The following is a 20857-nucleotide window of genomic DNA, read 5'->3' as shown; positions in this document are numbered from 1 at the left end:
AGTTAAAAATATTATTTAAAAAATCAAAAGACTGCTGTTTAGAATCAGGCCTGCAAGGTATCACAGAAAATGAGGGGTTTTTAATTGTCCTCATTTTTCGCTCTTTGTTGTAATGTAATCTTTTTCAGACTGTGAAGACACATTGCATTAACTTGTCACTATTGCTGTTTTGTCGTTTCAGAATCCAGACGTTACCATGCATTGCTGATGTAAGCTGATCTGTGTTCATTGTCTCTGATGGAGCTGAAAGTTTGGGTGGATGGAGTTGTACGAGTGGTTTGCGGCCTGTCAGAAGAGACATCATGTCAGGATGTAGTCATTGCACTCGCCCAAGCCATTGGTAAGTACCTCTGAGAAGGAACTTCAGGTGGTGAGGTTAGACCAGGGTTTCCCAAATCCGGCCCTGGAGGGCCACTGACTTGCAGAGTTTAACTCCAAACCTAATCAAAAACACCTGAGCAAGCTTATCAAGGTCTAAAAACAAAAAAAAATTATAGAAAAGTAAGCTTGATCAGATTTCAAGTTAAACTCTGCAGGGAAGTGGCCTTCCAGGGCCAGATTTGAGGAACCTTGGGTTAGACCTTTAAAGATCTGGGCTAGTAACCAGTAGGTTGTAGGTTAGAGGCACACAAAGTGGTGGTCCATGAGCCCTTGCCATGATGGCCTTCAGCAAGACACTTGAAGTAACCTTAGGACAGTTCCCCTAGATCCAGTGGGATTGTCCACATAATGTACAGATTGTTGGACTCTAACTACCCCTGTGCTCTCTACAGGCCAGACGGGTCGTTACGTTCTCATTCAGAGACTGAGGGACACCGAGCGCCAACTTCTGGCCAATGAGTGCCCACTGGAGTCCCTGGCCAAACTGGGCCAACACAGCAGCGAGGTGCAGTTCTTCCTGCGGCGGACCGGTCCCAGTAGCAGTGAAGAGCAAAGTCTGCACAACCGCACCCTCCCTCACTCCAAGCCTTCCACATCAGAACCCAAACGGGGATTGCCAAAGAAATCTTATACCTTCAACTTGGGCCCCTCCAGTTCTCCCCGTGTGAAAACTAAGGACTCTCGTACAACACCTTCTCCTGAACAGAGGGCGTCCCCAGTTCCACACGCGCAGTACCTTCCGGGGCCATCTAAAGAGGAGGTGCTCCGGCATGTTCTCCAGCAGCGGGAGCAGCTACATGCCCTCGAGTCCCAGCTGTTGGCAGTCGACAAGGAATGCGAGACTTGGGAACAGTCGTCTGCTGAGGAGTCATCCCTGCAGGCAGAGATGGAAGTTTTGGAGAAGACCCTGTGGAAGAACCAGCAGGAGTTGGTGGATGAGGAGTTCTGGGAGGAGGAACTAAGGATAGAGACCGAAAGGGAGCGTGGGATGAAGCGCCGGTTAGGAGAGCTGCATGCTAAACTGGATGATTGTGGGCAAAAGTTGCACAAATTCAACACTCGCGCCATGCAGCTTGAGGAAGACATTCGGAGAGAAATGCTACAGGCGGACATCTTGCCCACCCAGTCCGATTCAAAAGACTCTTTGGGGGTAGTCGAGGCAGATCTTCAAAGTCGACAAAAGCAGGGGGAGGAATTGGAGGCGGAGCTTTTAGAGCTTGAGAAGGCTTTGGGGAGGGCGGAGACTCTGCTGAAGGTAAGCAGAGAGGGCGTGGCTCTAGAGAGAGGCTTGTAGCTGTTGGCTGCGAATGCAGGAGGGTGGAGGCGTATGATTAATGAACTGAAAATTTGAAAGTGAACAAAGGTACTCATCTATTGAAATTATTCATATGAACCTTAGTTCACACTCAGTTCAAACTTATGGATTCTGACTTTTCTGTGCACAAAAACAAATGTTTTTATTTGGACACACGTGCATTTCTTTTATCTCCTGTGCATTTTATGCATTGAAAGGACAAAATAAAGGTGTATACCTATTGAATGAGTTTCTTTTCCTGCTGGGCATGCATGAATTTCAAACTGTACATAATTATGCACCAGCCTCAGTTTTATAACAGCGTTTCAGTATTCCAGTGACTTAAATCAAAGACTTGCAAGTCTATGAAGATGGTCTAAACTACTTCATACCCCAGCGCCACTCAAAAGCCTTCCTTTATGTGTTCTTCCAGAAAGCAAAGAAATCAACCATGACTAACTGGATCTTACATAATCAGAATCTATTCCTCTTAGACAAGTCATGCATGCAAATTAGGTTGATCCATCAACAGAACATGGTGAATTATCATAGTTTTCAAATAGCAACTCAGGTGATTACTTACTTACATGCTTTACATACTTTGTGGTTATCATTGACTTGTCTGTATTTGAATTTGGCTTGTCTTGTTAAACAAATGAAAACTACAACCGGAAAGGTGTCAAAGGTACCCCATAGAGAACAAATCCTAAGATTACTGTAATCAGAGCCACAGGGCACAACTTGGCTGTTGTTGCTGTTAAAACATGGCGCCCCCTTGTGACTACAGGTGGAATTACAATAAAGAAGAAAACGAAAAGAAGCAAAATTGCTGGTTATGATGTTGTATTCAGACAACACACACAATGAAAAGTGTACAGGAATTGATTAAAGGTATTAATTAAAGAATTGCTGCTAAAATTTTAAAACAAAATATAAATTAAAAAAAAACATTAAAATCATAAATTAATACAAATATATTCTAAAACGTATCCAATAGTAAGTTGTTGGCCACATACTACATTGCAAAAAAAAATGATAATTTTGAATCATTCATATTTATAATTAAACTGTTTTTATTCTAGTAAGCAGGCTGTTTGTGATTGTCTGTTCTCTCTGAGTGTAGGCTAAGCAGGAGGAAGTGGAGGAGTTGAATAAGGAGCTGAGACAGTGTAATTTACAACAGTTTATCCAGCAGGCTGGAGCCCTGCCTACTCATACTCACCCAGAACAACTGGACCTGACTCAACAACAGCAGGACAAACACAAAGACAGTGGTATGGCCTCCACACACACACACACACACACACACACGCACACAATCTACTTCAGGTACATATACCTAACTAAACAGAGAAAATCAATTAATAATGGAATACTAGCATACTGTTTACTGCATACTACACATTATATACTGTGTACTGCCTAGTTTTACTACATTTGCTATAATGTGCAGTATACAGAATACACTCGGTGGTATACAGTACTATATCCCACAATGCAATGTGCTCAACTTGACCCTACATTTTTGATGTAACAACTGAACTGCAAACATATGATCTGTGGTTTTAAATGGTTGACTTTAAAACAGCATGCTACCATTACTATTTCTAGTAGTATGCTACAGTATAACCTGCACATTTGAAGATTTTTAAAACAAAATTGCACTAAAAATGAAAGATAATCACCTGATAACCGGATGATGTTTGCTAAATTCAAAGGAAACATTTGATGTTAAGAGGTAAAGTGACATTGTAGATTAATACAGTTTCAAATGTTTATACTTGAATAATGCATACTGTTTGACATGCTATTTTTTAAATAGTAGTCAGTATGCAGTATATACTTTCAGTATGCAGTATACAATGCTTAATTTTTTCAATTTATCACATGACATCATTATGTTTGTTTACGCATAATTATTCAGAACATTGCATCCAGTCTTCTTGAATTTATGCTGAAATTTCACTTTAGTGTGAATATGTCTTATGTAAAGAAAGAGATGCTAAACATCTCAGCTCATTTCTTACACTGGAAATGGAAAGTGCATTGCATTGTGGGTTACAACATTCCTTGTAGTGATTTCTGGTTGTACACTGAACAAATATTACGGTCATATGGTGGTTAATAGCTAGTACAGACATTTGTGTGTTTATATGGACTTATGTTGTTATTGTTGTATATTTTACTCCATATTTCCCACAGATTCGCCCCCACGTCCCACTGCCAAGCAGTTCCTGGGTCACCCGCGCAACCTGCAGCACCCCCTGGTGTCCAGCCTGAACCCTGAGGGTGTGTATGTGTGACAGATGCTGCCGCTGCTTCCCTGCCTGCACCCCCAGCTGCCACACACACGCCCGTGGCGGCAGCCCTGTCTGGGTGAAGGTGCCTGCATGGTGGCCCTCCTTAACCGCCCTCTTCTGATCAACAGGCCTGATTATTGTAGCACTTTAGCTGAAAGGCACTGCGTCAACTAATTTACGCAACATAACCGTAGTTCAATCCAAAACTGATATATTTTCAGTCACTGTATATTAGTGCTATTAATGTACAGTATATGCTTATTTTTTTCTGTAAATATAGATGTTACATATTACAATGCTATGAAGTCAGTATGTAGTGCCTTTCAAAAAGAAGTGTTACCACAACCTGTGCTCTTCAACACTTTAGTTTAAGGGATAGTGGGTTGGTCTTAAATTACATCTTGACAAGCTGCTAAAAACTTTTGTTGAAGTCGAGATATTTTTTGCTTACGAAGATGTAATTTGACTTTAAATTTGATGCAAACTAAAGTGTTTCTGCCATGTCCCCTTGAGTTCTACACTCCTTGTCTTCTTTTCGCTCTTCTGTCCCAGTTTGGTGTCCTAACAGCTGTTTTGCTGATTTATAGTGCAGCTGTGTGTGTGTGTGTGTGTGTGTATTATTAAAGGGATATTTCATCCATTAAATAAAAATTTCAGTTGTCATTTACTTTACTTGGTGTTGCAAACCTATATGTAAAACATTTTGAAGAATGTTCACGCTGCTCTTTTCCAACCAGGAACGTTTTCCCAGACTTTTGTGGTGAGCTGGACTCAGCATAGCTTTGACACGTTTAGTGCCATTGATGTCCAACTGGGGTGACATCTATGTGAGAAGTTTGAATATGCGTAAATGCATATAGATTATCATTTAATAATGACTTCAGTTTGGGTCTCTTTCGCACACAAATATATCATGTGACTTCTGAAGGCTTCTAAACTTGAAATATAGTGCAAAAAAGTCGCATTGGACACTTTTATGATACTTTAATGGATTGTTTTCATCAGGACTGGATTCATCAAAATCTAAGATAAAGTCTAAATTTCATAATCTTTTTGAGAAGAAAATGAAAGGTGATATTTAATTGTATGGTGGTATTTGTTGAACAAGTTGAAAAAAAAATCACCTCTAATAATAGTAATAATGTGTTATATGTAGCTAGTCTTATGTTGTAATGCTTAATGTTCAAATAACCCAATTCATTAAACGAAGTTTGAATATGCGTAAATGCATATAGATTATCATTTAATAATGACTTCAGTTTGGGTCTCTTTCGCACACAAATATATCATGTGACTTCTGAAGGCTTCTAAACTTGAAATATAGTGCAAAAAAGTCGCATTGGACACTTTTATGATACTTTAATGGATTGTTTTCATCAGGACTGGATTCATCAAAATCTAAGATAAAGTCTAAATTTCATAATAATCTTTTTGAGAAGAAAATGAAAGGTGATATTTAATTGTATGGTGGTATTTGTTGAACAAATTGAAAAAAAATAATCTCTAATAATAGTAATAATGTGTTATATGTAGCTAGTCTTATGTTGTAATGCTTAATGTTCAAATAACCCAATAAATTCATTAAACGTCTTACATTTGTGGATTTTAGACAAGTTGGAAGTTATCCAAACTTTACAGTGAATTTCAAGGATTTCAAATACGGCTTTTGTTTTGTCTTTAAAACAATCTTAAGAAGAAAAAAAATAAAAACATTCTTAAGAAATGTTTGAATACAAGCACTATTCTTAATTTAGAATAGAATATATTTTATTCATAAGAATAAAAGAGCCCGTTTACTTCATGCTTTTTGAATGGAAAAGCAGCAGCATGAACATTCTGCTAATTATCTCCTTTTGTGTTTTACGTAATAAAGGAAGGCATATGATTTTGGACATCGTGAGGGCGAGTAAATGATGACAGATCTTCATTTTTGGGTGATCTATCCCTTTGGCACATCTAATGACAGGATGGCTTTCATGTGTGCGCTCCTCTCCTGAAAGAATATTTGTCAAGATGTGTTGAGTGGACAATGATCCAAACAGTCTGAATGTTAGTACAAAGATTGTGAACACTGTACATAAAACACTTGTTTTTAAAGCATCTGTGGCTTTTGATTGTGAACCACCAGTATTCAAAAATATGAACTATCTCTGTAGCTACTCATATAGCCTACTTTTAAACGATTACAAAACGGAGACTTTTTGGAAGTTGGACCTGTTGCTAACTGAATTATTCTGAGGGGAAACTTCCCCATGATGACATTGTCTTTGTATAAACAACACATAAATGACAAAATCTCATATTTTAGTAGATGTTTATCCAGTGCTCGATTGTTCTTCTGGTCTGTAGCCGTTACTTTCGGGACACTCTTGAGTGAACCTGCAAAGTACGACTGCGGGAACGTCTCAGTGTGTATTTGCTATTTCCAAAGAACAAATTACATCAAATTCATGATTCCCACACATTATCAATGCCTTGTGCTATATTGCATATTCATTATACGATTGAGGCAGTATGTTGCCGGTTTGGCGAGAGCTAAAACTCAGGGTTCATAAACAGTAGAGTGTGACGTTCGGACGTTTCTCTGGGTTCGAGGTTTCTTTCTGTTCTCTCTCGGCTGCTGTGTGCATGCATGTGTCTGAAAGCCCGCAGATGGCGTATTTTTGTACTTATCATGATTGGACGAGCCAACAGCATCACTCAGTGTACTTTTCTGTGTGTCTTGCAGTCCTGACATCCAGAGAATCGTCTTGGCGGTAATAAAGCTGAAGCACAGGGCTAAGGATTTATAATGACTTGCTTATATTCAACTCCGCTGTCTTAACTGTCGTCTGTATAACCATTTATGTTATATATTCACTGTATATATGAATTATATATTTACTACTTTTTTGGTACATTTCAAAACATGTATTTACTGTAAAATATTACCAGATTTTATCTCGAGAACTTTTACTTTTGTGTATGTATTTAAGTACAATAAAGACTGTGCATTGTGTCTCAGATGATTCCCGTGTGATGGTTTGAGGCTCACAGTTCATCGTTCATCGTTTGCTATTTTCTATCACTGATTCACAAAGGTCAGATGGTAAGTGAAAGCAAACACAGGGAATGTTTTCTAACACTTAAACGTGGTTTAGTAATAAACATGTTAGAGCTAAAATGAGTATTCACATATCACACACCTGTCGTATATACCAGGGTTAAAGGGTTAGTTCACCCAAAAATGAAAATTAGGCTGCTTTTTACTCACCCCCCGAGTCATCCCAGGGCGGGTGTTGCATGCATCAGTCCAAAAGAAGTTAAATAAAAAGCGTCCATCCATAAATAAAGTGTCTCACACGGCTCTGGGGGGTGAATAAAGGCCTCCTGTAGCGAATTGATGCGTTTTTGTAAGAAAAATATCCATATTCAAAACGTAATAATCACGTTAATGTAGCTTGCGCTCTCTGTTGTACACTGGAAGCAGCTCCGGGAGCATGACGTATGAGGTCGAAAGAAGAAAGTCATATACACCTAGGATGCCTCGAGTAAAACACAAGCTAATTTTCATTTTTGGGTGAACTAACCCTTTAATATAGTTAACTAAAACTATACCTAAAACTAATACAGAAATAAAAATGTATAAAAATATAAACTGATAAAAATGGCAAAAACTAACAACAAAATTACTAAACCTTTTACAAAAATTAAAATGAAAACAGAAAAATAAAAATTATAATAGTATCTCACTGGTGTCCAAATGTCCACAAGAGACCACTTAGTTTTTCTCATTACAACTTATATTAAAATGCAAATTTGAGTAAAAATAAATAAATACATAATAATAATAAATATCATATTTTCTTAGTATTATGCATTATCATACTCAAGCTGACCTAACCTCCACAAATAAGTTTTTATATATTATTTTAAAAAATATTATTTTTAGATTATATATATACTTACATAATTAAGTTACTTAATATTACATTTACATTTAGTCATTTAGCAGACGCTTTTATCCAAAGCGATTTACAAATGAGGACAATAGAAGCAATCAAACATATTAATTAATCGTTAATATGTAATAATAAATTAGAAATATATAAAATAATATTAACATAAATATATTTCTATATTATGTAATAAATGTAATATTTAATATCTATAATTTTAATATAATATTTCATTTATTAAAAATTTGTAAAGATATTTTCATAATTTTTTCCCCAATAATTTGCATATTATAATTGTCATATATATGTTATTAGATTTTTACATCCTTACCTATTCATGTTTTGGTTTTAAGTTTAGAAGACACTAACTCATGAACACATTACTTTATCAAGATGATAATTCAAGTGACCAAAAAAAAAAAAAAAAACTTAAACTGACCTCCACAAGTAATTATTATAAACATATACATTTGATCATATATGGTTCTTGATCTTAAAAGTTTACAGGAAACACTGAACTAAACCCCAAACCACATGATGTATAAAAATCCATAAAGACGTGTTTTTATAAAGGGGCTGCTACAATTTCAGTCATTAGTCTGATCTGTTCTTTCTCACGGCACCACAAAGGCGTCCAAATAACTGCCGTCATATTTTTCTGAAAGTCTTCTTTAAAGATGACTGAGCAGTATGATACAGTAAAACCCCCAGTGAATTAGAAGGTGTTTGTCTGAGCTGCTTGGCTGTTGAGATATCATGATTAACTCTATGAGAGTGGATCAAGAGCCTGTCTGACAGAGTGAGATTCGACTCAAATCCTCATCAGCGCTCGCCGCTGTCTGTCTGTCTCTACAGCTACAGCTACAGACGCTATACTACTCATCCATACAGATAAACACAAACACAGCCGTGGCTCACGGATGGCCATTAATGAGAGTGACATGTTTTCATTCATGTCACCGAACGGGATAATCACAACTGAAGGCCGTTCAGAAGAGACTCAATCAAATCAAATCTGTAATCCGTGATGAATGTCTTTATGTGGGCCAGAGCCATTAACAGACAAGATAAGGATCAATGACTATTTCACTAATATCAGCCATAGAACACATTCGAATTGATTATCAGCTCATTTAATTAGTATTAGGAGACAGGATTTACATTTTAAATATACATATTACTCAAAATGTAACTATAAACCACTCAAATCATCTGAATTCAGAACTTTTTCAAAACAAAGCCTGGATTAAAGAAATGATTGACTCGCAATGTTAAACATTTCTTCCGTCTTCCATCACACCACAAATTGTAATATTTTGTTGCTGAAAGTATGTTTGTATTATGAAACATTAGGATTTATTTGATCTATTTTTTATATTTTATTTACATATAATATGTAACATTAGGATTTTTAATATTTTACTTGATATATTATGATGCAATACAATATAATATATAGTATTTTATAATATAAACCATGCTATCCATGTCTTTCTTTACCACAACCTTTAATATGTTGTTTATGTACTCAAACATTCAGATTTATTTTGTATGTAATAACATAATTTAATGAAAACATAAACATAGTGAAAATTATTAGTCATTTTAATAAATTAAAAAATATTTATATATTTTTTTTTTTTACCAAATTTAACATTTTTTTAATTGTTAATGCACCGTCACCCATTTATTTAGCAAAATCTTAACTTTTAATATTTTTTATATTAAAACTTTTAATATTTTGTTGCTAGAAGCTCATTTTTATACTCAAACATTTTTAGATTTTTTTTCTATATTTTTAGATTTCATAAAATATATTTCATATCATATAATGTAACAATGTACACTGAAACATTAGGATTTATTTGATCTATTTTTTTATATTTTATTTACATATAATATGTAACATTAGGATTTGTAATATTTTACTTGATATATTATGATGCAATACAATATAATATATAGTATTTTATAATATAAACCATGCTATCCATGTCTTTCTTTACCACAACCTTTAATATGTTGTTTATGTACTCAAACATTCAGATTTATTTTGTATGTAATAATATAATTTAATGAAAACATAAACATATATTTGTATTTATTTTTTTAACCAAATTTAACATTTTTTAAATTGTTAATGCACCATGTCACCCATTTCTTTAGCAACATCTTAACTTTTAATATTTTTTATATTAAAACTTTGAATATTTTGTTGTTAAAAGCTCATTTTTATACTCAAACATTTTTAGATTTTTTTTTCTATATTTTTAGATTTCATCAAATATATTTCATATAATATATAATGTAACATAATGTACACTGAAACATTAGGATTTATTAGAATTTTTTTATATTTTATATGACTAATTTTCAAAATATAATACAATATAATATAATACAATTACGAAACCAAAACTGAAACTGCTGATCAGAATGAAAGTTGAATTATTACTATGCTAAATCTAACAGAGCGAGTCTGTTAAGCGTGTGAATATGATTCAGAGCTGGTTCAGTTTACACAGCTACTGTAACTCGATTTGCATAACGGTTCAAGTTCAAAAGTTCAGAGCTGCTGGCTTAGTGCAAGAAAACATTATTATGACATATGAAAGTATGACTGAGCGAAGCAGCTTCATCTAGAGATGCGAGTTTAATCAGGAGCACGTGTCTGTGACACACTGCACGTATGCACTGATGTATGCGTTCATCTCTTCAGCACGTGATGTGCTGCACGGGAATCAAACACTCAACAGTTGAGCTACAGGAGCAGAAGGACTCGTGGAGGGACGGGGGACCCAAAAGCGTCCCTCCAGTGAGCGTGTCCGCCTCGACCCGTTCAGGAGTCTCCGGTGGGACGTTCCCACGGCTGCTGAAGTCAGGCACGCATCCAAAAGCTGGTTAGCCGCTGTCACACGCACAGTGGAGTGGAGAACAGGCGCAATGTGCGTTAGTCAGTGGCTTACCTGCTTTCAGAAATCACAGGTTCGGATGCCACTGGAAGCCCAGAATATCACTTGAAACATCTGAATGAATATAACAGAGTTTAGATTACAGGTTCTGCAACTCTACATAATGACGTGCATGGGCAAATATCTTCTTTATAATTCTTTTGCATAATTATATTAATATATGATAATTATATGCTAATCAGATGAGGTATAGAATGATATGATATATTCTTTGACCATGTGGCCTGGATGAAACACTTGAAAGTGTTTTTAAATTTAAAATAAATAAATAAATAAATCGTGTTTTGTTCAAATAAAGTCTCAAATTTTAATTTAGCACTGATGGTGAAATATTAATGATTATACAATACGTCCATATTTTGCTATATACGTGTCAAATACATAGAAAGCAAAGCAGAAATATTAAAGGATAAAATTATGAAAGCATATCTGTTTATCACTTTCAAATAAAGCGATTAATATTATTTTTGACAGACAATTGAAGCAAAAAGACACACTTACTCACCTCAACTTCCCGATAAACCCGTTAATTGCTGGATGAAGAGCAAATCCAACAGTCCTTAATGGTGTTGATAAAAACACACAAGGCTTCAGATGTTTTCGTCAAAGATAATAATTTCCGAAATAAAGTATTAAACTGAGGATAGTACACTACAGCAGCGCAGAAGTTCAGCTCACTTGCGCTACCCCAACCCTGCCCACTCCCCTGCAACTGCAACCTGGCCTGCTTATGCAAATCAGCGCTTGATTGACGTGACAGTCAGCCAATAGCTGGCCGATCTCTCCACTGAAAGCCCGCCTATTCAATGGAACGATCGAATTACAGCGTCGCAGGGGCTTGACTGTGAGCATCAACTCGTTCGGTGGATTTTCTCAGAGTTATAGCGGGGTGCGGTGCGTTCGGTTTTGCACGTCTTACTTTAGGAATGAACCATTTTCGGCGCACTTATTTCCCGCTTTTCTGACATTTTCTAGAAAGTTACGCATCATACTTTGCGTTTTGATTTTTGCAAGTGGAATCTGGTGTTAAATTGTTCGGTTGATACAATTATGTATTGCTTTTACGTGTTTTAGAAAAAAGAACTCCCCCCGCGTCCTGAAAGTGGTTGGACTCTGTTCGCCCGTGTGTAGCAAAGCCATGAAGCTAGTGTGGATGTGCACGTACGAAGCATGCAGAGAGAGAGAGAGAGAGAGCGAGAGAGAGAGATGGCGCGAAAAGTCATTTTGAAAATTAGAATGGCTTTTTATTTACATTTGTTATGTAAGCTAATACATACATTTTAGGATTTTGAAATAAAATATATCTAGAGATATTATGCTGTAGGGAGGGCATGGAGTTTGCGTTTTAAAATAAATGTTTGATTTAGATAAATCTAAATATATATGATAAATATATAATAAACATAATATGTTTCACAAACAAATAAATAAATGATATATATATATATATATATATATATATATATATATTCTTTGGCATTTACGTTGTTTATTTCTTATTGGCTACCTCATATTATTTTCATTACAAAAGCTTGAGCGAATGCAAAATTTCTCGAGGAATGCAAAAGTTTTGCAGGCAAATGCAAAGTTTCTTGGAGGAACGCAGTTGTGTTGCTAGAGAACGTGAATATTTTGTGAGAGGATGCAAACGTTTTGCGATCAAATACAATGTTTCTCAGGGAACGCAATATTTGCGAGAGAACGCAAAAGCATTTAAATATATTTTTTCTTAATGTCTAATTTTCATCTCACCATGTCTCATTAGGGCCTCCGTATTGACCAGTCAATTTAGTTCAGTTTTCATGCTCACATGCTTGTCTAAATAAATGATTAAATACTGCGACTAGAATGAATGAATAATTTAATAGGGACCTATCAGAATTTATCAGTCAATTTGGAAAATGCATGTTGACCAGCAGGCGAAAAACAATATAGTGTAAATATATAAACAATGTTTTATGAAATTATCGTGAATGCTAGTGAATTAAGCAAATAATAATAATGAATAAATAAATAAATAATTTAAGCAGAATACCTGAAGACTGCTCGAAAGGGCTGTGATTGCGTGCCTTTCATGGTCTTCAACAGCCGAACGTTTAGTTCATTAATATTAATCTAGTCATGCTAAATTTGCTAGGTCACCTTGCTCATTAATATTCATAATCCCAAACCTCTACCCAAGTAGGATTCATTGTGAAATCACTTTCGGCCAATCGCAGAAAGCCTATTGGGTGGGTCACACGTCACCTAATTAATATTCATGAGCAGCTCCTTCCCATAGTAGGATTCGTAATTTCTGCAGCCGGCAGTGTCAGAGACTAACGCCGTGTGGACTTCAAAACACAAATAATGTCTTACACAACCTTACAGGGTAGGTACTGATACTCGAAATTATAACCTCCCCGATTAATTCAATAAATGAGACATTTACCGCCGTTAAAAGCTGCTTAGTACGGCCTGGATGTGAAATTTAACAAAAATAGCTGATGAGTTAAATTTAGACTAAGGGCAAGAAACACAGCTAGCGTGTTAGCTTTAGCCCTAGCTTTAGTGCAAGTGCTCAAGGCTCAGTTTCACAAAATAAACAGACTTTTGGTGCTTTGCAATGATTATTTTTTCATGTTTGCAACCCACCTCATTATAGCCTTCCTGGAGTGTGTAGTGTAAATGAAGCATGCCAGTGTTTTTATCAGCTGGCTTGGTGTTAGCCGTTAGCATCAAGTCAATAACATTGTTTCGTATAAATAAAGCATTGAGAGTTATGCTGTGTATCATACTGTACAACATTTCCGAGGACAGTTTAACGTGTCGTGAAAAAACATGATCTAAAAAGCAATAGTTTATGTGATGGTGTGTGTATTAAAATTTGGCAGTTTAATTTTAGCAGGTGTTTTTGCTAAATTATATTATGATGATAAAGATAAAGCCTCGTTTATTAGGTTATTCTGAAGTATTAATGCTCTTTAACATTGTATTTAAATGTTGGTCACATTTGGAGTGGATGTTGACATTGGATAATGCATGTGTGCCCTGCAGGTTGTTCAGTGCTGAGATCTATCTAGATCAGACCAGAGCGTAACCATGGATGAGGAGGACAGCCAGGATGAGCTGATCAACAGGAACATCTCCCACGCAAAAGGGAAGAGACCTGCCATGTCCATCATCTCTGATGACGGTTAGCAATCTTGCATCAACAAATGGAACAACACAGGAAGTTTTGTGTGCCAAAAATCATCTCTACCCTACCCTGGAAAGCATGCTATACATATTTTTTAATTAATTGTATTTATTTTTTGTTACAAAATTTTCATTTATTTATTTTTAACACCAGCCCCCTGCCCCCCACCACCATTTTTTCTTGGGCTACACGCCAGTGCACTCTATATATCTCACAATCATGTCTTAGGAAGATAATATTTGAATGCTTAGTTTTATGATCAAAGCTCTGTAGTTTCAAAACATGCAATTCACTACAATGATGATTGAGAGATGAAGCCTAAAGCCCGATGATCGTGCTTGATTCTCACATTTCAACGTGATTTTTCTAAAACATTAAGTATGGATAATCACGTAAACCTAAGTTACTTAAGTCCAGTAAGTGTTAATTTTGAAATATCACTAACAATACCAGTTATTCTTATGTTTATTTTATTAAAATCTGTAAAGATTTCACAGCTAAAAGACACGTGAATCACAAGCTGAAGGTGGATGATTGTGCAATTATGCTAAAAGGCATTTTACTTGCTATAAATGGTCATATATCTTTTATTGTATTATTATTATTATTTTTGATTGTTGATAAGAGGCCTTAGAAATTTGTGTATCAGATATGATACAGTGGCTTTTTAGGGTTAAGGTCAGGATTGCATTTAATAAATACATATTTTTATTCTGTTTTCTATTTTATGTTTAATGACTTCTCTTCCCGCATGTCATGGAAATTCAGAGGACATCTCAGAAGATGAGGGGGAATCAGAGGAAGGAGCAACAGGCAGCGAGGAAGATGATGATTACGAAGAAGAGGAAGTCCTTGATGGAGAGGAGGAGGATGACAGTGAAGGTAAGCTTTAGCTTCAACATGCCTTTATTATTGACATTTTTATAGTTGTCAGTTTAACGTGTTAATTTAGTTGATTATATGAACGTTTTTAAAATTTAATAAAGTATTTTGATTTCTTTTGTATCATCTATTTAATGATTTAAACGTCTGCAAGAATAATAATATCTTAATTATCTTCTTTGGGCCTTTCATCACCTTTAAATGTTAAGCTTATGATAAAATCAAACTGACAGTTCTTAAGTTTTTATGGAATATTGCAGTGTTTAAAATAAATGATATATCTTCACATTATTATTTTTTTTAATTCATGTTTTTTTTTAAGATGTTTTCAACTTCAGCTTCATGCCAACTATACATTTTATCATGAAAATAAACACTAAACTGTAAACTTGTAAATATATACACTTGTAAATAACCCATCTGTACATTAGGGTTGTGACGGTGAAGAAACACTGGAAGCGCCAGTCGTCAAGACGGATTCCTTTTGTGTGTAAACATACTTGGCAATAAAGCTCTTTCTGACTTCTGACTTCTTCTAAAATGCATATCTAACCACATGATACAATATTATATCCGTCTTATAAAAGTGTCAGATCATGTGGCGCATTAATTGTTAGGAGTGATCTGTTTGCATTTTACCCTAAAATATGCATGTCATAACACGACCACACCATCCTCAAACAAACATGGGAGGAACCTGTGGACCGAATTGTCTTCAATGATATTCTCCTGAGAAAGTGCTACGGCGGGAAAGTTAAAAAAACAGTGAGTCACTTACATGAGGATTGTTATTACGCATAAAAGGGTTTGTTCAAACCAAGAACGATAAAGATATCTATAATTATAACTATTAATAATAACTATTAGCTGTCAATGTATTTATCATTGATGAGCTGGAAAAAAGATTCTAATGATATTGGTCCTCTGTGTCGTTATTGTTACAGTTGTGGTGGGAACTTTGTTATTCTCAAAGAATTCTCATAATAATTACAAGTGGAGAAACTGTTTATCATTGAGCCACAATTTTTCGTGATGGGGCATGTCTGAGAAAACATGACTTGGTTGACGATAAATTTGTTAAAGTATGAAATGACTTTTTTAAATCTACAAGAGAAATGCTGCAATTAGGAAAAAATATTTTTAAGCAATTACAATAAAACGTATCACAGTTGTTTACATCACTGTTGTGTGTGTGTGTATCTTCAGATGAGGACTCTGGTAAGGTGCTGGAAGGAGCTGTAGGGAGTGTTGCTGTGGATGCAGCGGGTCTGAGCTCAGACGAGGACTCGGAGAAATGCCCCATCTGCCTGAACTCATTCCACGAGCAGCCCGTGGCCACGCCGGAGTCCTGCGAACACTACTTCTGTCTGGACTGCATCCTGGAGTGGTCAAATGTAAGAGTGACGGGCTTCAACCCTTTACATCACTCATGCATAAAGTTCTTGTCCATATTTGGTCATTGATTCTATACAGTTATTCAGCATTATAATGCTACATTTGATGCAATAGTGTTCCTAACAATGTTATTGTAGTATCATTGAGACAATGATACTATTATAGTTTTTATTCCTAGCTTGAATTCTTTTTTATTTTTTTATTTTCCACTTTGATTTTAATTGTAGTTTCAAATGTAGTATTTTATTTTTGTGGGTTTTGTCATTTTTCTTTTTCTTTTTTTTTTTACTTTTAGTTATTGTTGTACAAGAAGTTAAACTAAATAAAAATGAGAAAAAAAAAATAAAGAAGCAAAAACACACCTGATGCACATCCTTTATTCATCTGATGCACGTGACGTCATAATAATGACCCGTAATTATGACATGCCACACACTTGAGTCGGAAACATATAACATCAAAGTAGTCTAAAGAAAAGAAAAATATGTTGAGAACAATAAACCCAAATACCTACATCTGAATACATTTGCATCTGAAAAATATTCATTTCAAATCACTTATTTACACATTGTATCACAATTAAATATCTAAGTTGAGTAATTATTAGTAGACCATTCGCTACAGACTTGCTTTCCGCGCACTTGTCTCTATAGATCACGTATATACTAGTTATACTAGTCAGTGTTTCTGCAAAAAAAGTTTTTAAATATTTTAATTTACAGCTTGCACATTCATGTGCTCGGACTTCGTAATTACTATATTTCCGACTTCTTGAAGAACACACTGTAATATCAGCTTCAGTTGGACGGATCGGGGAGTATCACTTTGTGTTTGCTTAGATTCCAGTGAAGAAGCCTGTAAAACCTACGGAGGAGCTGGTGGATGTGGACTTGGATCAGACCAGCTGTGAGGTTTGCGGGGGTCAAGATCGTGAAGATCGTCTCCTGCTGTGCGATGGATGTGACGATGGGTAAGAAGTGTATGACAAACTCTCAAATACGACAGAAACGTAAAATCAGTGATGCCCAGTCCTGCTTCTGGAGGGACGTCCTGCAGAGTTTAAAATAGGCTACCGTTTTAAATATTGACGTTTATTGCAAAGTCCAACTAAATTTTATGCTCTTCACAAAACTGTCCATTGACAATAATGCAGGCGGAAATTCCTTTACGCTACTAATTGGAGCCGGAAGTGACGACATATAGCAGGGGTGTCAAACTCAATTCCAATTCGTCAAAGCCAAAACCCAGCAATTTATAAATCCTGGCCAGGACATGTCTGGGAAAAAGAGGAAGTATGGTCACCCTACCTTTTTGTAAACGAGACTGTGACGAGTGGGGCGAGGCCGGTGGAGTTAATGATAATGAGCAACACCTGCGCCACTCACTGTCTGGAGTCCTTCACTGTCGTCACTCCGAGACGTGAGTGGCGCAGGTGTCGCTCATTATCATTAACTCCACCGGCCTCGCCCCACTTGTCACAGAGACGTTGTTTAGGTATGTAAGAATAAGACTTTTAAATCTATTGTATGTATACAAACGGGATCAGTCTTCCCCAGTAATCTCCATAAAATGATTAAATAATCTCTCTGTCCAGTCATCACAAATGGCTGTGATTGGTCCTTCTTGACCAGTGCTGAGAAAAGTAACCGGTATCAGGTGTGAACTGCTTATTTTTTAGCAGTGATTTGGACACTGACTAACTTTAATAGACATTGAATTGAAATATATAGTATTGATTAGCGAATTATAATTTAGAATGTCAGTTTTCAGGAATTTTCACAATTGTTGGTCATTAAAATCTGTTTTCTGAATGTCAGCAATAAGATCAACAAGAGTGTGTTTTCATTTTTTATTTATTTATTTTTAAATCAAAATGTGTTTAATTGATCTTCTAGTGATGTATGCTGGACTTCTGCATTCATTTAGTGCTCTTAAACATTATAATACCCATTTTGTGTCTTTATAATGGAAGGTACCACATGGAATGTCTCACACCGCCGCTGGACACTGTACCTGTAGAGGAATGGTTCTGCCCAGTGTGCATCGCCCACAACCGCACATCAGGTCATCTTTCAATTCTCAAAACCATTCATTACATTAACGGCGCATTTAAGACTTGTTACGTATTGTATTAATAACCATGTGTTTTTTTCTGCTAATATCTTGTACTAGGTTCTGAACAAATCAGTGAGGAGGAGAGCAGCTCTCTCCCCACCACCAGCCGTCGCCCGTCCAGACCGACCCACGCTATCGCACGCACCCAGCACAGCGAACGAGTTCGGGCCAACGTCAACAGACGGCGCATCACACAGGCACGCACTGCAGCACAGGTTTGCATGATGCTTTCGCTTTACTGTCTAATCACAAGTGTGTAACAATGTCTTGAATGATGGGCTGCTGGGCTGAGATTGGTGTGTCACCATACATCTGGTCTAACCAATGTTTTGGATGGTTTTGTTCAAATAGTAAATGGATAATTAAATTAAACAAGTATGAACATAGATATTATTAGAACTGTTACTTTTGCTCATACTTGGGCTTAGTGAGTGAACTTTGGGAATGTTTTGTGCAGTACTACTTGGCATGAGCTAAGTGTGTGTTTGATTTTATGTGGTATTGTGTTTTAGCTCGCTCCCAGATATATGATGCAGTCCACGTGGTTGGATGAGACCATCAATGCTGTAGTGGCCGGATTCAACACGGCTGTTTATGTGCGAGACTTGACCCCTCGCTCCAAATCCCGCCGGAGGAGAAAGACAGGTGAGACAGATTTGTTCTGGCTGATCTGATCACACATGGTCTAAACTTCTGAAATCTGAAAATGCTTCAGAATCTGGGGGGAGGGGGAGATTTTTTTAATGGTTTTGAATTTGATTAAAAATACAGTAAAACAGTAATATTGTGTAATATTACTAAGGTTTCAAATAACTTTTGTATTTTGATATATTGTAAAATGTAATTGGATGAATAGAAAGTAAAAAAATAGAAAGTAAAAAAAAGTAAACAAAATAGAAAGTAAAAAAAAAAACAGCTTTTATTTGAAGTATAAATCTTTTGTAAATGTCTATACTGTCACTTTTGATCAATTCAATGTGTCCTTGCTGAATAAAAATATAAATGATCATTACTGCCTACTAACTGTTTCACCTGACCTCTTGTGATTGAGGTGGATCATAATAATCAGGCATTTTAGATTTCAGGTTTCTGTCTGATCTGAATGGGATTATATTACTTGTTTGTGCAGTTAAAAGAAGGAAAACCAAAAGCAAATCTTCAGCAACCACAGGGGGAAAAACAAACATGGGAGTGAAGAGATGGAAACGCAAAGTGAGGAAGTCAAAATTGAGAAGAAAACTGGTGAGCTCTCTGCTAATGTATAACCTCTACATTTGAACTTTTTTGTTCTTTATTGATGTTTCTGTAGCCTGTAATTTTTAACACCGATGTTGAAAGCTCTAATATAAATGTTTTGCTGATTGAAAGTATTGCTTTACCTTCTCCATGCAAGAGGGCATGAAAGTTTGTAGTAGTTATGTCTCTGTCATAAAAGTGTGTTTTCTATCTTTTTGCCCTTTCAGGTCATAAAGAAGGAAACCAGTTCCAGAGGTCGTATTGCACGGAGTTTAGGCATTAAGAAGCCCAAGTCTGGCTCCATGATTCCTTCAGTTTATCAACCTTCAGAGTACAGTTTAGGAAGTATGCGGGCCGAAATCGGAGCAGCCTCTCTCTCTGTGTATGGAGATCCCTTTGACCTGGACCCCTTTGATGATAGGTGACGTTTTATTAAGCCTACTGTGGTGGTCTTCTTATTAACAATTTATATTTAACTATTTTTAAGAAGTGAGTGGTTAAGTTTTTGGATTTATCTTTTTAGGGAGGATGAGATTCAAGTTCCGACGCCATCCTCTGTTCTGGATGCTAAACGCCGTGGCCTCTCCTGTTCTGCCTTGCGATCCCATCAGCCTGTGGCCAGACCCATATCTGCCGGACTCTCCAGGTAGCTACTAGAGGGGGGGGGGATCGCTCTTTATGGTCTCGATGGAGGAAACAGATCATTTCTACTTAAAGGTGATGGAAATCACAATGAAAATGAGTTTGAGTTTTGGATAGGTGATCCTAGTTGTGTGCTGGTTTCCAGGGGAGGTGTGAGTGTCCCACAGGTGGAAGATGTTGCAGAGGAAGCCCCAGTATCAGATCTGCTGGGAAGCATCCTCAGTGGTCAAAGCATGCTCCTCATGGACAGTTCAGATGTGGTCATCAACAGAGACGGTTCCCTCAAAGCAACCAAACCTGGTAAGTCATACTTTTTTTGTGAGATCTTTGTATCATCTCTTTACTACTGGCAACCCTCTACACACACTTTGGTAATATAATCACCATTGGCTAGTACATTTTTAGTTTACTCGCCAGACTGATACTATTTTACACACATACATACATACACGCATATATATATATATATATATATATATATATAATTCAATTGATTCATCAAAATTTACCAAGAAAATTCCATA

At 36.3% G+C, this 20857-nt stretch overlaps 2 protein-coding genes and 1 long non-coding RNA gene across 6 annotated transcripts in view; 2 read left to right on the top strand and 1 right to left on the bottom strand.

The window, feature by feature from the left end:
- LOC107709956 (ras association domain-containing protein 8-like) overlaps positions 1-6919 on the top strand; it is a 40624-nt gene extending 33705 nt beyond the window's left edge. For 2 of the 4 annotated variants that reach the window (XM_016514627.1, XM_016514628.1), the window contains exons 2-6: positions 182-340; positions 774-1636; positions 2799-2949; positions 3878-3964; positions 6704-6918. In XM_016514627.1, coding sequence (XP_016370113.1) covers positions 238-340; positions 774-1636; positions 2799-2949; positions 3878-3964; positions 6704-6735 — 1236 coding nt within the window. In that variant the 5' untranslated portion in view covers positions 182-237 and the 3' untranslated portion in view covers positions 6736-6918. Of the gene's footprint in view, positions 1-181; positions 341-773; positions 2063-2798; positions 2950-3877; positions 3965-6703 lie in introns of those variants that run through there. The other 2 variants (XM_016514631.1, XM_016514629.1) reach the window with 2 other exon arrangements.
- A 3384-nt stretch (positions 6920-10303) lies between these two features.
- Positions 10304-12673, bottom strand: LOC107709945 (uncharacterized). The gene is made up of 3 exons (XR_001636541.1): positions 12638-12673; positions 11391-11444; positions 10304-10939 (listed from the first exon to the last, which is right to left on the bottom strand). It is a non-coding gene; the product is annotated as an uncharacterized LOC107709945 (long non-coding RNA).
- A 2173-nt stretch (positions 12674-14846) lies between these two features.
- Positions 14847-20857, top strand: part of LOC107709938 (PHD and RING finger domain-containing protein 1-like) — a 20655-nt gene continuing 14644 nt past the window's right edge. Inside the window, exons 1-10 of the mRNA XM_016514609.1 lie at positions 14847-14945; positions 15639-15710; positions 17180-17310; positions 18313-18404; positions 18513-18670; positions 18968-19100; positions 19585-19697; positions 19919-20112; positions 20215-20337; positions 20479-20633. Of these exons, the coding sequence (XP_016370095.1) occupies positions 14847-14945; positions 15639-15710; positions 17180-17310; positions 18313-18404; positions 18513-18670; positions 18968-19100; positions 19585-19697; positions 19919-20112; positions 20215-20337; positions 20479-20633 (1270 nt within the window). The remainder of the gene's footprint in view (positions 14946-15638; positions 15711-17179; positions 17311-18312; positions 18405-18512; positions 18671-18967; positions 19101-19584; positions 19698-19918; positions 20113-20214; positions 20338-20478; positions 20634-20857) is intronic.

This window comes from Sinocyclocheilus rhinocerous, unplaced genomic scaffold, assembly GCF_001515625.1.
Source record: "Sinocyclocheilus rhinocerous isolate Xijiao unplaced genomic scaffold, SAMN03320098_v1.1 scaffold2792, whole genome shotgun sequence".
Classification (NCBI taxonomy): Eukaryota; Metazoa; Chordata; class Actinopteri; order Cypriniformes; family Cyprinidae; genus Sinocyclocheilus; species Sinocyclocheilus rhinocerous.
This window is presented reverse-complemented; position numbering and strand designations above follow the sequence as displayed.